The 14,087-nt window shown below is 36.1% G+C and overlaps 1 protein-coding gene across 11 annotated transcripts in view; it reads right to left on the bottom strand.

Moving 5' to 3' along the window:
- The window catches only part of LOC138373308 (uncharacterized), a 56,474-nt gene that overhangs the window by 31,656 nt on the left and 10,731 nt on the right, over positions 1–14,087 (bottom strand). For 7 of the 11 annotated variants that reach the window (XR_011231149.1, XR_011231152.1, XR_011231150.1 and 4 more), the window contains 3 exons: positions 11,443–11,558; positions 10,423–10,628; positions 9,463–9,605 (listed from right to left, as the gene is read on the bottom strand). Coding sequence is in view for 5 of the 11 variants with exons in the window: in XM_069339515.1 (XP_069195616.1) it covers positions 9,474–9,605; positions 10,423–10,628; positions 11,443–11,558 (454 nt within the window). In the remaining 6 variants the exon portion in view is untranslated. Of the gene's footprint in view, positions 1–9,462; positions 9,606–10,422; positions 10,629–11,442; positions 11,667–14,087 lie in introns of all 11 variants that reach the window. The other 4 variants (XR_011231159.1, XR_011231148.1, XR_011231153.1 and 1 more) reach the window with 2 other exon arrangements.

The raw sequence follows: 14,087 nt of genomic DNA, 5'->3' as shown, positions 1-14,087 counted from the left end.
GTGAGTATACACACACACGCAACATATACTAGGTGAGTACACACACACACAAGATATACTAGGTGAATACACACACACAAGGTATACTAGGTGAGTAAACACACACAAGGTATACTAGGTGAGTACTAGTTGAGTACTCACACACAAGATATTCTAGGTGAGACTAGGTGAGTATACACACACAAGATAGTCTAGGTGAGTATACACACACACGCAACATATACTAGGTGAGTACACACACACACAAGATATACTAGGTGAATACACACACACAAGGTATTCTAGGTGAGTAAACACACACAAGGTATACTAGGTGAGTACTAGTTGAGTACTCACACACAAGATATTCTAGGTAAGACCAGGTGAGTATACACACACACTCAACGTATACTAGGTTAGTACACCCAGAAAAAAGATATACTAGGTCAATACACACACACACAAGATATAGTAGGTGAGTACACATACACACAAGGTATACTACTTGAGTACACACGCACAAGGAAAACTATGAGAGTACAAACACACAAAGTTTGCAACGTGAGTACACACATAAGGTATACTAGGTGAGTACACACACACACGTTTCTCCTCTAGAGATTAACTCAAAAGTTATTCCTCTAGAGCATTTCCTTGCGAACAAATTGATACCAAAATTAATTAAGGTCAGCAGACCGAAAAAGAGTATAAACATTTCAGTTTTGCGAGCGCACATGTCCGCATTTCAATGCCCCCTTCCCAGGGCTGGGGTGCCGGAGTGCGCAATAAACAACACACATCCGGCGGCTGCTTGTCGAAGGCGGAAGTGGAGCCTATATAGGCCGTTTGTCATGATAATTAGTGATGGCTCTTATTTTGATTATGGGTCCGTAATAAAATGAAGTCTTTTTTCTTAATTTATATTACCATGCTGGTAGAATACACTTCTTGATGATGAATATGGAGTACACATGAAATACCACACAGGATGAGTATGGATTACACAAGAAACTATTTATTTATTTATTTATATATATATTCAATAAGTTACATTGGGTTTATGAAAGTACATAACATGATGTGTTTACAATCTTTTAAAGCCACTAGTTTGCTTTACAAGGCAAACCAGTGGCTTTACAAACTAGTGGTGGATAAGTTCGGAAACCTGTCACCATATGGGACTGGTGGTTAATGAAGACAAAACTAAGTTTGAATGTAGAAGTCGGAGGCCCATTATATTGAAAATAAATGGTAAAAACATAGAGAGAGTTAATATATATAAATATTTTGGCATATATGTTGGATATACCCATGAGAGTTTGGAAGCTGAGATGAACAGTCTGTTGGGTCAATGTCGGAAGAGATTACAACCTCTGAAGGCCTTGGCATGCTGTGGAAAGGGAGTGGGAGTCCCTGTGCTACGAATGATATACTCGAGTACTGTAAGATCCCTTATTGATTATGCTGCACCTGTTATTTCTTGTTTTGGTAAAGGTAGGATGGACAAGTTGGAGCAGGTACAAAATGAAGCCATGAGAATTATCTTAGGATGCCCAAGAAATGCTATGATTGAGATGAAATGCTATGAAATGCTCGATTCATACAGCTCTTGATAAAAATGAGTTCTCTGTTGGGTTGTTTGTGGACCTGCGTAAAGCTTTTGACACTGTCAACCACCAAAACCTTCTTCTTAAATTACATCATTATGGAGTCAGAGGACACTCCCTACAATACCTCAAATCCTACCTTACTGACAGGCTCCAATATGTTTCTGTGAATAACACAATTTCTCCCACCCTACCCATCAACATTGGTGTTCCCCAGGGCAGCATACTTGGCCCTCTCCTCTTTCTCATCTACATTAATGACCTCCCAAATGCCTCCCAACACCTCAAACCAATTCTATTTGCTGACGACACAACCTTCATTTACTCCAGTCCTGATCCCCTTGCTCTAAATGCCACAGTAAATACTGAGCTAAATAAAGTCCATCTGTGGCTAACTGCCAACAAACTCACCCTTAACATTGACAAAACCTTTTATATTCTGTTTGGCAATAAATCCTCTAATCAAATAAATCTCAAAATAAACAATACCCAAATTTGTAACAAATTAGATGGCAAATTCCTTGGCATTCTCATTGACCACAAGCTTAATTTCCAGGGACACATTCTAAACATATCAAAAAAAGTTTCAAAAACTGTGGGCATTCTTTCTAAGATCAGATATTATGTACCACGCCCTGCCCTGGTGACTCTCTATTACTCCCTTATCTATCCATATCTCAACTATGGTATTTGTGCTTGGGGCTCTACTACCCAAAATCACTTACGTCCTCTAATTACTCAACACAAAGCTGCTATTAGGACAATATCCATTTCTGGCCCCAGACATCACTCGGTACCCCTACTTAAATCTCTGAATATGTTAGACATTAAGTCACTGCACATTCTCTCATGTGTATTATACATATATAAAACGCTAAACTATAATGCCAATCCTGATCTCAAAAGCTTCATAGAAGGTTGTATCAGAACCCATGAGCATCACACCAGAAATAAATACAGTTTTGATATTCCTAGAGTACGACTTAATCAAACTAGAAATGCTCTACAAATCAAGGGGCCCAGAATGTGGAATGACCTTCCCAACCATGTTAAAGACTGTACCTCTCTCAACCAGTTTAAGTTAAAAGCGAAGCTATACCTAATAAATTCCCTGTAACCTACCTTACCCTTCTATTGTCAACCAATGTCTGTTTTTTTCTTTAAAGAGCGCTGTTTGTCGACATAATTGTATTTGTGCTGCTTTTTCATCTATGTTTTCATTTCTTGTTTTCATTCTACTCATTATGCTCAATTAGTATTAAGCTTGTCATTTAAGTTTATCATGCCCGAAACGCTTTGCGTAATAGTGGCTTTAGGCATTGTATGTACTAGCTATACCTATAAGTTAAACAATCCTTGTAAATATTTATTGTATGTATGTACCTTACCTAAATAAAATTGTATTGTATTGTATTGTATTGTATAAAATGAGGATGGAGTTGAATCTGCAGAGTATTGGGGATAGAATTGCAGAGATAAATGTAGCTTCTGCCATTAGATTAATGAGAGGTGGGGGAGCTAATGAATTAATCCTCTCGGTTCAAAAGGTGGGAAGTAATGAACAATGTATGATGAAGAAAAGAGTATATATGAATACCTTATGTTCTAATGTTATTAAGTATGATGTTATTACAGAGTGTATTGCTGTGCCCAAGAGAAAATTCACACCACCATGGGAGGATTGTAATGTAGATGTAGTAATTACTCCCTTGCAAAAGAAAAAAAGTATGTATGAAATAGGAGAGCTGAGGGCAACATATGATTGTATAATTAGAAAATTGCCTACAGAGAACACTCTACATGTATATTGTGATGGGTCAGTAGCTAGGGATGGGAAGGCAGGATGTATATTGTGATGGGTCAGTAGCTAGGGATGGGAAGGCAGGATGTATATTGTGATGGGTCAGTAGCTAGGGATGGGAAGGCAGGATGTATATGTTCTTAACATTCTGAAACCTATCTTGTTTGCTGATGATACTACCCTCATCTACTCCAACCCCAACCCACATACACTAAATAATGTTGTTAATAATGAACTAAAAAAAGTCCACTTATGGATGTCAACCAACAAACTAACACTTAACATAGAAAAGACCTACTACATCTTATTTGGAAGCAAATCTACAAATGCAATTCAGCTTCAGATAGACAATGTAAACATTACATTACATTACATTGCAGTCTCCATGGTGTAGTGGTAAGACACTCGCCTGGCGTTCCGCGAGCGCTATGTCATGGGTTCGTATCCTGGCCGGGGAGGATTTACTGGGCGCAATTCCTTAACTGTAGCCTCTGTTTAACGCAACAGTAAAATGTGTACTTGGATGAAAAAACGATTCTTCGCGGCAGGGGATCGTATTCCAGGGACCTGCCCGAAACGCTACGCGTACTAGTGGCTGTACAAGAATGTAACAACTCTTGTATATATCTCAAAAAAAATTAGCAATAACAATGATGGAAAGTTTCTTGGCCTATTCCTAGACAAGAGACTCAACTTCAGTACCCACATAACTAAGAAAGTCTCTAAAACAGTTGGTATACTCTCCAAAATCAGATATTATGTACCTAACTCTGCTCTCATCTCTCTATATTATACACTAATCTATCCCTATCTCAACTATGGTATCTGTGCATGGGGTTCAATCACTGCAAACCACCTCAAGTCCATCATCACCCAGCAAAAATCTGCTATCAGAATAATATCAAATTCTGCTTTCAGACAACACTCAGCCCCCTTGTTTAACTCTCTAAACATGCTAAACATAATCTCACTCCATAAATTCTCTTGTGTCAACTACATTTACAAAACCCTGTTCTTAAATGCAAATCCTGCTCTGAAATTTTTCCTGGACAGATGTAATAGGACCCATTATCACCACACCAAAAATAAATATCTCTTTGATATCCCCAGAGTTAAACTTAATCTGTGTAAACACTCTATGCAAATAAAGGGACCCAGTTTATGGAACTCACTCCCTATTGAATTGAACAGCTGTCCAACTTTTTACATCATTCAAAATCAATACTAAAAAGTACCTAATTTCATCTTCATAGTTTTTCACCTTTTGCCTTAAAATTGCACTGTATCTATTGCTACCCAATCTCCCAACCTTTATGTTCCCAATTTGAACATCTTTACCGTTGTGATCATTGCTGTCTTATATGTGCTGCCAATCTGCTGTATGGTGTTTATTAATCTTGTTTATCTGTATCTATTGCTACCCAGTCTCCCAATCTTTATATACCCAATCTGAACATCTTTACCATTGTGATCATTGCTGTCTTATATGTGCTGTCAATCTGCTGTATGGTGTCTATTAATCTTGTTTAAATTACCAATCAAGCTGTCAGTGTAATCAATCAGAGCTTTAATATAACAATGTGCTTTAATATACTTGCTAAGCTTTCTCATCTCATTTTTCTCTTGCAATGTATTTGTTATCATTTATCAATTCTGATAGAAATTACCTACTTAAAATTATTTGTTAGATTAAGGACCTGCCCGAAACGCTGCGCGTACTAGTGGCTTTACAAGATTGTAAATACTGTACTATTCAATGTATTCTCACAAACCCAATGTACCTTCTTGTATATATATAAATAAAATAAAATAAAATAATATAAAATATTGTGATGGGTCAGTAGCTAGGGATGGGAAGGCAGAATGCAGTATGCCAAACTGAATTCGTGCGCCCCTTGAGGGACTTGAAGTAGAGGGATAGGGATCACAGGATAAGTATGGGTTGCACAAACTACTGGTAACAGGATGAGTATGGGTTGCACAATAAATTACTACAAAGTGGTTGAGTATGGGGTGCACGTAAATGAAGACTCCCAAGAAGCAAATCAGAGATCAGCCCAAGCTTCATCTTGAGGCAAAGCTCAATGCCTTAAGCCATATTGATGCTCTGTCCACAGAGCATTCTCTCTCTCAAATCATAATAGTATACTAATGGTTCCCTACACCACCCCTCAGGTGCAGCTGCAGCAGGCTTGGGTGACATGATGACTATGGGGTGCACAATAAACTAACACTCACAGAATGAGTATGGGCTGCACAATAAGCTACCTCTCACAAGATTAGTAATAAAGAAACATTAATTTTTAGGGTAGGGTGACTGAAACTTATCCTGGGGTAAAAATGTTTATTAATATTTATTATAGTTAAATGAATTTAGTAAATTATTCAATATATTGTATTATAAGTGAATTGACACTAAACTATAAATGATACTAATAACGTTTTAAAAATGAAAAACAGTAAAAATCCTTCATGTAAGATAAGGAAGTTGAAAAGTAAATTAACTGTAAACTAAATTATAAACTGTAGACATAATATAAAGTATTATAAGTAAAATACCTATAAACTACCAAATAATAAGGTGTAAGGAACCATTTCTATTGTTTGTCCTTTTTTACCTGTTTCCTCAGGTATTTTAAAATTCCCATTCCGTTGTTACTACACTGTTTTCCTGGTGTAGTTCCCTGTGGTTCAAATTTTACTACATGTACTTCTTGCTGCTTCTGAATGATTGCTAATGGTAGCCCTTGTTGCACCTGCAGAACTTTTTGTAAATGTTGCACCTACGGAACTTTTTGTAAATGTTGCATTTGTTGCACCTGCGGAACTTTTTGTACTTGTTGCACTTCTTGCACCTGCGGAACTTTTTATACTTGTTGCACTTCTTGCACCTGCGGAACTTTTTGTACTTGATGCACTTCTTGCACCTGCTGCACTTGTAGCTCGTCATGATTTTTTTCCAGGGCATTATCGCTATCAAAAAACACAATACATGAAGAGGACAAGAAGATCTTCACCACTAACTTCTTTTTGTGTAAGTAGTTCACATAATATATAAATATATCACCACCTATTATTTTCTCTCATATATATATATATAATGACAGTGTCAGACCATGGAGGAAAATTGAAACAGGAATTTCCTTAAGTACTTTCGTATATTAATACATCTTCAGAAGACTCCTTCTGAAGATGTATTAATATACGAAAGTACTTAAGGAAATTCCTGTTTCAACTTTCCTCCGTGGTCTGACACTGTCACATTTTTAATCACGTGTTTATTTTCGTGATATACACACACACATATAAATAAATAAATAAATAAATAAATAAATAAATAAATAAATAAATATATATATATATATATATATATATATATATATATATATATATAATTTCAATCCCAATTTCAATTCAATTATCTCTGTCATTGATGTATATGGCAAAAAGTGTGGGGGCCCAAAACAGCACTATGTCTTAACATAATGGGTCCAAGGGCCCATAAGGTCTCAACAGCATTAAGGGCCCTTTAGCAAACCAGTGTGCTGGGGCCCCTATGACACCCATGACGTCTTTGTATCATTTCAAGTTTGTACATGTACTTCTTAAGATATGGGCACCATACAACTGCTGCATATTCTAGCTTTGGTCTAAAAAAATCATGAACAATTTATTTATTATTTATCCATGAATGTATTTAAAAGCAATTTTAAAGTTCAAAAGTGTAGCACAACCTCCTGGCACAATGAGCTTTATGTGGTCCTCTTTATGTGGCTTTATGTAGACAATGAACATTATCGGTGCCAGAACTAAACCCTGTGGTACTCCACTCGTGACATTTCTCCAGTCCAATACATTGCCTCTGATTACTGCCCTCATTTTCTATCAGTTTGAAATTTTTTAATCCATGTTAGAAGCTTACCTGTCACCCCTCCAATATGTTCCAGTTTCCAGAACAAACTCTTATGTGGAATTCTGTTGAATGCCTTTTTTAGGTCCAGATAGATGCAGTCAACGCAACCATCTCTTTCCTGTAAAATTTCTGCGGCTCGATCATAGTAACTGATTAAATTTGTTACACAGGATCTTCCATTTCGAAAACCATGTTGACGGTCTGATATTATAAAGCTTTTCTCCCGGTGTTCTACCAGTTTAGTTTTACTTGTTTTTTTCCAATATTTTTACTGTTACACTTGGCCAACTGCTTTGTTCTTACTTAGCTCCTTGAGCAATTTTTTAACTGTGTACGTACATGCAGTATTTTTATAAATCTTTATTTTTTTTCCAGCACGCACAAGGAAGCTTGATGCAGATAAACTTACATTAGGATCAGAAGGTGATAGCGATAATGCCCTGGAAAAAAATCATGACGAGCTACAAGTGCAGCAGGTGAAAGAAGTGCATCAAGTACAAAAAGTTCCGCAGGTGCAAGAAGTGCAACAAGTACAAAAAGTTCCACAGGTGCAAGAAGTGCAACAAGTGCAACAAGTACAAAAAGTTCCGCAGGTGCAACAAATGCAACATTTACAAAAAGTTCCGCAGGTGCAACATTTACAAAAAGTTCTGCAGGTGCAACAAGGGCTACCATTAGCAATCATTCAGAAGCAGCAAGAAGTACATGTAGTAAAATTTGAACCACAGGGAACTACGCCAGGAAAAAAGTGTAGTAACAACGGAATGGGAATTTTAAAATACCTGAGGAAACAGGTAAAAAAGGACAAACAATAGAAATGGTTCCTTACACCTTATTATTTGGTAGTTTATAGGTATTTTACTTATAATACTTTATATTATGTCTACAGTTTATAATTTAGTTTACAGTTAATTTACTTTTCAACTTCCTTATCTTACATGAAAGATTTTTACTGTTTTTCATTTTTAAAACCTTATTAGTATCATTTATAGTTTAGTGTCAATTCACTTATAATACAATATATTGAATAATTTACTAAATTCATTTAACTATAATAAATATAATTGGAGGGGTGCATATTGGAGGGGTGACAGGTAAGCTTCTAACATGGATTTAAAAAATTTCAAACTGATAGAAAAATGAGGGCAGTAATCAGAGGCAATGTATTGGACTGGAGAAATGTCACGAGTGGAGTACCACAGGGTTTAGTTCTGGCACCGATAATGTTCATTGTCTACATAAAGCCATAAAGAGGACCACATAAAGCTCATTGTGCCAGGAGGTTGTGCTACACTTTCGAACTTTAGAATTGCTTTTAAATACATTCATGGATAAATAATAAATAAATTGTTCATGATTTTTTTAGACCAAAGCTAGAATATGCAGCAGTTGTATGGTGCCCATATCTTAAGAAGTACATGTACAAACTTGAAATGATACAAAGACGTCATGGGTGTCATAGGGGCCCCAGCACACTGGTTTGCTAAAGGGCCCTTAATGCTGTTGAGACCTAATGGGCCCTTGGACCCATTATGTTAAGACATAGTGCTGTTTTGGGCCACACACTTTTTGCCATATACATCAATGACAGAGATAATTGAATTGAAATTGAAATTGGGATTGAAATTATATATATATATATATATATATATATATATATATATATATATATATATATATATATATATATATATATATATATATATATATATATATTATATATATATATATTTATATATTTATATATTTATATGTGTGTGTGTATATCACGAAAATAAACACGTGATTAAAAATGTGACAGTGTCAGACCACGGAGGAAAATTGAAACAGGAATTTCCTTAAGTACTTTCGTATATTAATACATCTTCAGAAGGAGTCTTCTGAAGATGTATTAATATACGAAAGTACTTAAGGAAATTCCTGTTTCAATTTTCCTCCATGGTCTGACACTGTCATTTTATATATATATATATATATATATATATATATATATATATATATATATATATATATATATATATATATATAGATATATAGATATATATATATATATATATATATATATATATATATATATATATATATATATATATATATATATATATATATATGAGAGAAAATAATAGGTGGTGATATATTTATATATTATGTGAACTACTTACACAAAAAGAAGTTAGTGGTGAAGATCTTCTTGTCCTCTTCTTGTATTGTGTTTTTTGGTAGGATACCATGTGTCACCCGTGCTGGTCCTTTTTTTGTAATAGATAACGATTGATTCATACTCACAGCCACGCAGATATATTAGCTGAAAAGCAAATAATATTTAAACAATAACACTATATGGGAAAATGCAACAAAATAAATGTTTGAAGCATAGCTGGGCATGTGCAATAGAACCCATAATAGAATCACAATACCAGAAATAAATATCTTTGATATCCCCAGAGTCAAAGTTATTCTGTGTAAATACTCTATGCAAATAAAGGGACCTTGTCTATGGAACTCACTCGCTAACAAATTTAAAAACTGTCCAACTTCTGCCATTTTAAAAAATAAAACCAAAAAGTACCTAATTTTATCTTGATAGTTTCCTAACTAGTGCATTAAACTCGCACTGTATCTTATGAAACCCAATGCCAGAATATATGTGCCTAAACCATACAACTTTTCCATTGTAATCATTGCTATCACCTTATATCATGATTGTTATATTGAATGCATATCTTACTATATTATACCTTGAAATATTCCTCAAATTATGCTACAATTTATATGTTGATAACCCTCAAATTTTACTTTAATGTACATAGTAATCTTTGTAAAACTTTCTTACAATGTACAGCCAATTTTTTCCAATTTTGCTTTAAATTGCCTATTCAAAATTATCTGTTAGATTAAGGACCTGCCCAAAATGCTATGTGTGCTAGTGACTTTACAAGAATGTAAAAACATCAATGCTATGTACTCTCATAATCCCAGTGTGCTATCTTGTATATAAATAAATAAACAAATAGTATGTAAGTACTGTACAGTATTATTCATGTTGATTCTATACCTTATCAAGCAAGTTCAGCATAAGAAGAATACAAATGAGTACAACAGATGTAGACAAACTTCAATACCTGATTTTCAATCCTTTGTAGAACCCGGCTTGCTGTATTTCGTTCTAAAGCCTTCTTGCCTTTAAGTAGAAAACAGGATTCCTCTTCTTTCTTCATTAATTCTCTACTGTTTCGGAAGTCGCACTGGCAGAACTTGCAAACATTGCTTCGGACATGCACACATTGTGTGCAGTTTGTGCATCTCCTCATGAATTTTCCCTGAAGACCTGAAGGAAATAATTTCTAATAAAATACTTATATTCAAATCACCTATGCTGCAAAAATTATAAGTTAAATTGTTGTTCAAATGTACTACAGTAATTAAATATATTATTTAAATTATGAAATAATCTACATTAACACTAGTGATAGCAATGTTAAAAATTTTAGGACTGCATCTGGAAATAACTTTAATTTTGGATGTGATTAACCAGGCTGTAACTCGTATAACAAAACTGAGAGGAGTTGCATCCAACAGCCTGATTGACCAGGCTGTTAATTTCAAGCAAATACTATATTATTGGAAGAAAAAAATATATATGTATCTCCAGTTGGGAGTAAAGTTTGGGATAAAATGTAAAATATATGTAAGATGGCATTGTATACAGGTGTGAAATTATTACACTAAGAAAATTTTTATACAAATACATAGAGCAAAAAAGTAGTACAGGATATTGCCGGGTATATAGGAGATATTGTGGGATGTCAGGGGATTAGTTTAATGTCCGAGGAAAATTCAGTGCAAGGACTGAAATTATACACTATAGATTATATTCAGTAAAGGTCCTAATCTATCCTAACCTAACCTAACGCAACTTAACCAAACCAAACCAAGTATCTCAAGTTACAAATATCTCTGGGAATTCGTATTATCTGCTGTTGTAGAATTGACAAAATGGACAGTGTCAACAAAATTATTCCCACATACTCCGTCACATGTGATGGGGTACACATGGGACAGGGACTGAATTGTCCCTGACAGGGACAATTCTGTAACAAATGTTCTAGCATAAAACTTTGTACAGTTTAGTAATTACTTACCGTTTGATGTACCAGGATGATCCATGTGTGCTAAAGTTTTATAGCTGGAAGATCCTGTCGAGATGACTTCTTCAAAGAGACTAACAGCTTCCACAGGGGACTGGTCAAGTCGTATACTGCAATTTCGGATACCAGGCTAGAAACAACTTCGTTCACTGAGAAGTTTGTACATACATACCATTCGGTTCGTATATGCGCTGGTTTGTGTTCGCTGTTGTTCTCGTCTGAATAAATACATGGCACTTGTTCATATAATTAGCGCTTCCATTATTAGAATTATTTAACCATACCCCCTTACAGTTGAAATCTATTTATTTATATACAAGAAGGTACATTGGGTTGCGAGAGTACATAACATATATTAAGAGGTACATTGTAGCAAGATTTGAGATTAAAGGATTTAAGACTAACACGTTTAGAAACAAGACACCCCCGAAGGAGGCTATTATTTGTTATGCACCCCATACTCAATCAGTAAGTAGTGGAGCAAAACATAGATTACATGGTCATAAAGTCTTAATCAGACCAATTCAATTCTATTTCTTTCTTTATTATGCACCCCATACCTATCCCGTGGGCGGTGGTGTAAAGGATTACAGAGGCACATAATCGGTTCAGGAACTGAACCCTCTAGTTCGTTTAGCTAAGCAAATAACAATTTGTGACGCTAGTTACAAAATTATTAATACTATATATACATGTACACACTCTCATACATACATGTACATATATATATACGTATACATATATACATACACATACATATCTAATCACCTACACAAATACACACATCAATAATCTTTGTGTCACAAGTGATCAACAAGAGGCTCACAACAGTCACTATACAAGGCACTTTACATCTATGGTGAGTCACACAGTTACTGTCTTGCTGCACACCCACCCAACTGGGCGGCAGCTTTACAGTCATGTGCTCCACACCCACCCAACTGGGCGGCAGCTTTACAGTCATGTACTCCACACCCACTCAACTGGGCGGCAGCTTTACAGTCATGTGCAGCATTACCTACAGTAAGCAAATTTTGGATACTTCGCTAAGATTTCGAGCAGCACATCATTATGAATGAAGTACTTACACATTTCTTGGACACTATTGATGGTGTTATCTCTAAATTCCGCGATTTTTTCACATTCCATTATATAATGACGCAAAGTAAGCGAATAGTTCTGCTGACAGAGTTTACATTTAGTCAAATCTACATCAGCAGATGTTACAAACTCCCAGAGGTACTTGTAGCCGAGCCTAAGCCTAGCAGTGGTAACATCTAGAAGTCTGCTAACATTATTGGATGACCCATAGACGTGCGGTTCTTCCTGCATAATAGAATGATGATAGATGGAGTAACTGGTGTGAATTTCACTTTGCTTCAAGTCTCCAAAATTTAGTTGATGTTCCTGGGATATTGCTGCCCTCAGGCTGCTCAAAGGCAGTCCAAGTTTGTAATCAATTCCCTCTTTACGAGCAAAAGTCTTGGGCAACTCATCAGTTCTCAGTGGCTATTTTTACATTATCATTTACAACTAACTTAAGTTAAATAACAGCCAGTAAACAGACTGCTGTTTTCTAATTCTAGTTCAGGCACTTCCTGGGATAAAACGCGAATATTCCTTGAGGAACTGTGAGGTGCTTATCTGTTTTTCCTCGTAACGGTCCCAAAGCTTCCACAAATGTTCCTGTTTCTCTTTATTGCCCTTGCGGTGACTGGACTTTAGCTTTTGATCAGAAACCAGTTGGTATTGCAAGGTTACCAGGGACGCCTCACGGTACAGTAAGGGGATTAAAATATATACAGTCTCCGTGGCGTAGTGGTAAGACACTCGCCTGGCGTTCCGCGAGCGCTATGTCATGGGTTCGTATCCTGGCCGGGGAGGATTTACTGGGCGCAATTCCTTAACTGTAGCCTCTGTTTAACGCAACAGTAAAATGTGTACTTGGATGAAAAAAAAAACGATTCTTCGCGGCAGGGGATCGTATTCCAGGGACCATAGGATTAAGGACTTGCCCGAAACGCTACGCGTACTAGTGGCTGTACAAGAATGTAACAACTCTTGTATATATCTCAAAAAAAAAAAAAAAAAAAAAAAAAAAAATATAAAGCCAAGTTGTCCCTCACTGCCCTTAGATTCAGACGCTGGTGCCATCCTTCTACGTCATTGTTGGTCCTCACCAGTCGTCTAAATGCACACCAGTTCCCCAATTCCCACACACTGTTGCACAGCCACGTATTTTTTTATGTAATGAGTTAATTGTGTCGTTAAGGGTGGACTGCTAGCCGACTTTTCTAATTCAGCAAACGCCTTACAATTATGTAGAACATATACGTACCACATAAGTACGTGTGTGTTATACACGTACACACACACACACACACACACACACACACACACACACACCTTGTCAAACACAAGACGAAGCGTGAAAAAGTTTAATGGTATGCCAATAGGCTAGTCCCAGGACTAAAAGGCATGAGTTACGAGGACAGGCTGCGAGAAATGCACCTCATGACACTGGAAGACAGAAGAGTAAGGGGAGACATGATCACTACCTACAAAATTCTCAGAGCAATTGATAGGGTACATAAAGATAAACTGTTTAACACGGGTGGTAGGCGAACAAGGGGACACAG

This window comes from Procambarus clarkii, chromosome 5, assembly GCF_040958095.1.
Source record: "Procambarus clarkii isolate CNS0578487 chromosome 5, FALCON_Pclarkii_2.0, whole genome shotgun sequence".
In the NCBI taxonomy this organism is placed as follows: Eukaryota; Metazoa; Arthropoda; class Malacostraca; order Decapoda; family Cambaridae; genus Procambarus; species Procambarus clarkii.
This window is presented reverse-complemented; position numbering and strand designations above follow the sequence as displayed.